The sequence below is a fragment of the Haliotis asinina genome, chromosome 2 (genome assembly GCF_037392515.1).
Source record: "Haliotis asinina isolate JCU_RB_2024 chromosome 2, JCU_Hal_asi_v2, whole genome shotgun sequence".
NCBI lineage: Eukaryota > Metazoa > Mollusca > Gastropoda > Lepetellida > Haliotidae > Haliotis > Haliotis asinina.
Window position 1 is genome coordinate 11,747,121 of NC_090281.1, and position 6,966 is coordinate 11,754,086.

A 6,966-nucleotide genomic window follows, 5' to 3' on the forward strand; every position below is an offset into this window, starting at 1 on the left:
CTAACGAAATCTCCCTAGAAAATCAACTGATCCAGTTAATAATGGTGAAAGATTGCCAACGTCCCTTGACTTATCGCCACGATTCCTTGTAACTGAAAAACCCTAAAGGCAGTATGTGGTAACATCTATGTTGACACGTACATTCAGAACTTTTAAGGTGTTTAAAATGCCAAAAGTTCTGTCATGGCGTATATACTTGCGCATCGTCTGCTGTATGTGTTCATTGTGGTGAAAGGACGCGTACAAGAAAGATTGTGACAGTAATGTCAAAACATGTACCAACTGTGAAGGGGATCATCCGTCCTACTCAAAAAACATCAAATGGAGAAAAATAGAATAAAATTCACCCCAAACAACAATTTTGCCGGTGCCAAAAAATAGTCCAAAGCTCAGAACACAAGAAAAGCTACCCTTACATAACCAGACTCCTGTCAGAAGCAAACACTAGGGTCACACAGTCATCGGCATGTTGTGAGACAAACGTGATCTGAGTTTAAACGGAATCTCCTCTGATATTCTCAACTGCAGTATCTACCCAAACAATAGAATCAGTTCTTAGTAGGTCCCAAAGCCAGTGTGTAACATCCTCTTATCGTGACTCATCATCTCTGTGGACCTCAAAGTCTACATAGATCCTTAACGGTAAGAAGCCAGATCCTTTTGAAAAAAAACTCCGGAAAGAGTACGACAAACAAAAGAAATCATACAACAAATGTGGGAAGATTATTTCCGTCGCCGCCCTATGGTGCATAATGCAGAAACATAAATGCTAAAGCGCGGCATACATTTAAACAGAATAAACGCCTATCTTGGTAAAATCGTGTATTCAAAACAGGTTCTCTTACGGTCATGTCCAATGTAAGGAACATGGTCCAGAAAATCAACGGTAAAAACTATTTCAATGAAGATAATGTGGAAGATTATAATGAAATGCTTTCTTTTCAAGAACTCCATGCTGCTCTTGATCAAGCTGACGATACTGCTACAGGGACTGATGGCAAACATTATCAACTCCTAAAGCACTCACCAAAATCCAGCCTAGAGACTCGTTTAAATTTTTCATGATATTTCCTTCCTCGTGCTGTGACGCCATAGCTTTACTAATAACTAAACCTGGACATGATCATACGGATCCGTCCAATTATCGATCAGTTTCACTAGCTGCGTTTGCAAGATCATGGAACGCATGATAAATAATTGACTTGTTTGGTACTTGAAAAGAAATATTCAAATAAACAGATATACAATGTGGTTTCTGCCCATCATTCAGTGCTTTGGAATCATTTGTATAAAATCGCTCTGATTAATAAACAACACTTCGTGTCTATCTTTTTTGATCTTGAAAAAGCATATTACACTACTTTGAGATATGACATTTTAAAAGAATTAGATAGCCTCGGATTGCGTAGCCGTTTATCACAATTTATAGCCAACGTTGTCTAACCACTACAATCAAAATCAGGGTGTCCCACATGGCAGTACATTGTCTCTAACTTTAGGTTTTTAAAGGACTCAATTGATGAAATACTTTTTTGGACGATTTTTAAATTCCTTATCGCGGTAAATGCATACATACTATTGAACGACAAATGCAGTTGAATCTAAACAAACTAAATAAATGGTGTCTAAAACAGATTCAAAACCTAATTGCATAAACTTTTGCCGTAAATACAACCCAGAAAAGAACGGCACATTTATCAAAGGTGTAAAGATGGCCAAATTTCTGGGGTTTTTTTTCGACTCCAACATGACGTTTTTGCTGCATATCAAATCTTAAGGCTCTCGACGGGGAAGGTTTTCAACTTCCCTACTTCACTTATACAGATCACTCATTGGCTCCATTGCATATGATGGAGACCTGCAAGAGCAACATCCAAGGTCTTAGACTTTGTATTACATCTTTTAGAATTTCACCCGTCGGCAGTCTCTACGCCGAAGCAGATAAGTCATAGAATGAGTTATGAATTATCAATTATGAATGAATGAATTATCAATTTACAATACATTTCAAAACAATGACTCTTTATACAACAAGAAAGCTTTTCTTGTTCCGCCTCGTAGGTTCCGAATTAAACCATTCCTTTCTGCTGCCGGCATTGACCTAGAACATATACTAGTATCTCCCTCCGGACATCTTTCTTCTCCTTAGCAACTGGTTAGGCCAAAATTTACCTACATAAAACACTTTTAAAAAACTTAATCTAATAACTTACAATATATTCAAAACATTGATGAAAAAATAAATGCAGTAGATATAAATAACAGCTCCAGGCTACGGAAGAATGAAATGCCATATCAACAGCCTTAAAATATATCTTTAAAACCACTCCAAATACACACACGTTACAATTATTGAATTATATAATGAGTTTGGTTATGATGTAGGTGAGGTGGCAAGGGTGTATTCATTTAACCTCCTAAGAGGGTACGTAAGTCCCGAAACATTTGATGTAAATTTAAGGTTTCCAGGTTTTTAATCGCAGTATTTTTGTCATTTTAATGTATGGCCAATTCTTCGCATAAATACCACTGACTGAAGGGATGGTGCAAATCCAGCTAGGGTCCATGTAGGTAGCAAAAGTAATGTAAGTCCCCATGGTCCCTAGTAGGGTGATCTACCTTAAGTTGTTGGCAATCCATAGCCCATTTTTATATTGTATTGTCCTCTTATAGTTGAACTGTTTTAGATCTAATTACTAGTTTTACATTCTCTGTGATATTCTAGCTGTTTTACTGTCCTTTGTTGACAGGTTTTTATGATATAAATGTATTCCATTTCATGTTTACTGTTCTCGTCACGGTATGGCTGAAATATTGCCGATGTGACGTTAAATATTGACTCACTCACTCACTATTAATTTAACCTGTTCTTATTTATGTGTTTACTTTAATGTTTGCTGACGATGTATGAGCCCTCTCAGATATCTGACCAGTGGCAGAAAATGAGCAATGCCTTGACTTTGTCAAGGAACAGGTATGCAAATTAATCTAAAGATAACCGAAGTTGTTGTTTTTAGAATAGTGGCCCTTTTCGTTCGTATGAGAAATGTTAATTTTATGATGAACAAATAGAAACTACTTGTAGATCATTACATTGTTTGGTCTAAGGCTCAAGCCTGTCTTGTAGCACAAGCCAGGAAGGAAACACATTTTCCCCTTGATCTTATCAAAATAGTTGATGTAATGTCTTACTTACTGCAAAATTACAGAATCTGTGCAACTTAAATTTTGAAAATAAATATTAAAATCAGCAATCACCCTGTACTGTTGTGGCACAAATTCCCTTTACAACTAATGTCCACATTATGCTCAAGCTCTTGACAGCAGTGGGCGCACGACATGGGTAACGTGTTAATGAAACTTCAAAATATTTTGTCATGAAGAGTTCGAATCGCTCATTGGTGTTTGAACGTGCCTATCTTATGATATTTGTTTCGTTTAAATACAGTCCATTCACAGTTTAGATATTGCAGTTTTAAAATAGGAGTTGATGCTTGCTGCCATGATAACATCGAATATGCTCCAAGACTGTGTTTGCATTGTAAACTGAATGCTTTAGTCTGACGATGAAATGCATGTGGATGTATCTGTAAATCTTACTCAACACTGAGAGATAAATGTATTACTCAGCAGGTAACGAACCCCAAACAAAACCTTACACGTTTGGTATTGTTAATTCAGAGCAATATCCTGATATTATCAGGTCTGTTGCTACATACTTATATCATGCCCGGAACATTTTAACTAACAACGATCTTGCATAAGGAAATAAATCATCAAAACGTTACAAAGCCTTTTTGACATGAAAAGGGTAGAGAAGTGAAAAAAGTGCCATACTTCTTATGGAAACACCAATATCCATATGGACAGCCCAAGTTGGCAATGCTTTACGTATGTATGCATATATGCATATAGGCACGCATGCATATCTATACGTATGTATGTAGGTGTGTGTGTGTGTGTGTGTGTGTGTGTGTGTGTGTGTGTGTGTGTGTGTTTGTGCGCACAGCATAAATGTTGACCAGGAATCAATCCACAAAAGAACTGTACAGTGGTAAGTTGTCTAAACCGGCACTCACTGGGTCTGAAGAAATAATCTGGTTTAGACAGTGAGTCGGATTGTAGAGCTGATGATAAATGTACAAGCTACGAATGGTACTTAGATTTTACGTCAGTGTTGACAACTTGCCGGACTGGAAAGATACTGGATTTGACAGCTTACACTGTATGAGGTACAAATTAACGAAAAAGAAATGTGCTGCATTTGACAGTTGTATTCTAAAAATGACTAAAAATGTCTATATGTTCACATATCAGTACAATTCAATACAAAGGTATCACTAATCACTACGGCACTACAAAGGTGTAAGGCTACACAAATTCAGTGGTAACATTACAATGATTATGGTAATTAGGACAAATATGGTAATACACATCGATCAGGAACAATATTTGAGTCTGCAACTAGGACATACACATAGTCTAGTGTTGTGTTGAATTGAAATATAGGGTGGTATAAATGGCAATAGCCAGGTAGCTTTTTCATATATCTGAACACAATGTTGGAAATTTTATCACAAAGGCAGACGATTCTCGAATAATTTTTTAAGATCATTCTTTAATCTTCTCAGGGTCACTGGTGATGTTTTTGGGGTTATAGCCTTCGCTTAAAACAACACAAGTCTAAATACATGTATAAGCACATCTCCAGGTACAATGTATAACGCTTTGTCTTGACATGAATCATGACAAGTCGTTATGGATGATCAACTGTTTTATTATACAGATGCAACGTGTCGGTATAGATACTTGTACCGTTTTCAAGCATGCATATTGCAGGTCACTACTTTAAACCATAGGTTGTAAAATGCCTCTCAAACAAATCTATATAAGAGCGTATGTGAAGGACGGTCACCATTTCACGGAAATATACAATACAAAATACTATGGAAATTGTTAAATGGTTTCTATTTTACGCCGTATGCGTAAGTAGCATGTTTCAAAAGCTGTGTTATCTTAGACGACAGAGCTGAATCATGGTTTAGAAATAACACTATTGCTCTTGACACTGGCAGATGTAATGACCGATCATTCCATGTGTGCCAATGGTCCTCTACTTGGTCATTGGTATTTCACAGACATATGCCAGGGGGTGAGTGTCGCAATCGCCGCAGTGCCAGCTGTTGGAGAGGTTCAAGTCATAGAAGGTGAGACATCTGCTGGTTGGATGATTCGCTTCCGGTTCCCCGGGGCTCCAGTATGTGGGTTCAGCAATTGATGAGTTGTCTCCCCATTTCCAGGATGATCCCACTAAATGTCCGCTCGTCCAAAACTGCCCTGTGTTAGAAATGCAGTGGTGAATACCTGCTCATAATTCATTGCTGACACAAACACAGTTTACCTATGATGCACACAAACCATGGTTTGATTGTTCGACGTGACTTACCAATATCTGCAGTAATGTCGTACATGAACTGGTTCCTTTCAGCGCTGTTGATGATGACGAGGTAGTTGCCCTCTAATGAGCATGAGGTCTTGGCGTCGGGCCACACCTTATTGTCGGTGTGTTTTTTGTAACACATGTTCAGTCTCCGGGTGTACAGGTAGCCTGACTTGATTGGGCACGGAACTGGAACAGAGAAGGACTTTATAATTGATCAAATACATGTAGTCATACGTGACCTAAGAAACAATCTTTCAATCAGACTCTGAATGAATAAGAAATCATGAAAGAAATATACTTACGCCGATTCTTTAAAAGAACGTTTCAAATTTACTGACGTTTACGACTTTAAGGGAATATATATGCATTAGTTTTCACGTGCAAGTTGTTAGTTTGAACAATCTCCATATCTTCCGTTTAAATGTAACTACCCTTAGTGATGAAAGCTACTTTTAAAACTACCTTTCCCTAAAACCAGAAGTTCAACTGGCTCTGTTGTCTGTACCAGCTGTGTCTGATTGAAGCCTTCCAGGAGGTTGCACGACCTGGTGTCCTTGTTGTAGAACATTGTGGCACAGTATACACTGAAGAGGCACAAAGAGACACAGTCTATCCGCGACATGGCAAGGGACCCTGTAGGCAGGGATGGGGGCACCTGTCCAGTAGATAACGAGGATACGATTATGTTGGAACATTCCATGTTGTTACCTGTTGATCGAGGGTTAATCTCTCACAGAGGATCATTCGTCAAATCACGTTCCCGCCTTGGAAAGCACGTCTGAAACAAAGAGACATCATCACAGTTACAACATCCAAAATGTAGACAAGATTCCCTTGTCTGGTTTTGATTTTGTGCTGCATTTCACATTTCCATAAATCACAAAAAAAAAACAACACTGGCGTTTAATATTAAATGGTCCTCATTAACAACGCCATGTTTAGCTCCTTCCGGTTTAGACATAACAGAATAGGCAGATCCGCTGGGAGAAAACTGTCCACGTAGTAAATTGTGAGTTTTGTACAAAATAGAAACATTCTACGTTAAAATCGCCACGTATTTCTTAGTATTACCGAGTACGTGAAGAATAGCCTCGCAGTGAGCGCTGGGTAATGCTAATCGCTCTGCCCCTGTAAAGATTCGGGATAAGATAGGTCTTCAGCACCCCATTGCCGATCGTGAAAGGGCGGGATTATGATGGTTTTGGAAATAACATTCCTTTGTCCAGTGCGCCACTTCTACCCTTGTATTACCTAGACGGATGGTAGAATGGACCATCTGATTCTATCAGTTGCCTGGTCCCGCGAAGCCCTGTGAATGGTAAGTATCTTAAACCCAATCTAATTTTTCTGAAATGTATCGTTTGGTCCTGGCCATTAATGTTGCTGAAAGCTCAATTCACTGATTAGCAGGTGAGTAGACTCCTATGCCGGGAGGCGGGGACTGAAGGGCCAGATTGGTGGAGCGTATTTTTTCAATATATTTTCACACGTGAAGATCATTGTAGGAATTTATCATCGGTAAC

The 6,966-nt window shown here is 38.5% G+C and overlaps 1 protein-coding gene across 1 annotated transcript; it reads right to left on the reverse strand.

Annotated features, from left to right (window-relative positions):
• Window positions 1-5,113: 5,113 nt before the first annotated feature.
• LOC137271513 (C-type lectin domain family 4 member E-like) lies at window positions 5,114-6,143 on the reverse strand. The gene is made up of 3 exons (XM_067804001.1): window positions 5,906-6,143; window positions 5,447-5,629; window positions 5,114-5,337 (listed from the first exon to the last, which is right to left on the reverse strand). The coding sequence occupies exons 1-3, from the start codon at window positions 6,141-6,143 to the stop codon at window positions 5,114-5,116; spliced, it is 645 nt and encodes a 214-aa protein (XP_067660102.1).
• Between the last annotated feature and the right edge of the window lie 823 nt (window positions 6,144-6,966).

Bases quoted from the DNA above. Each gene is read 5' to 3' on its own strand.
- LOC137271513 (XM_067804001.1), bottom strand. From the start codon at position 6,143: ATGGAATGTTCCAACATAATCGTATCCTCGTTATCTACTGGACAGGTG. The intron at 5,630-5,905 runs GTAGTTTTAAAA...TCTCTGTTCCAG, and splicing joins ACTTCTGGTTTTAGGGAAAG to TTCCGTGCCCAATCAAGTCA. The intron at 5,338-5,446 runs GTAAGTCACGTC...TTTCTAACACAG, and splicing joins CGACATTACTGCAGATATTG to GGCAGTTTTGGACGAGCGGA.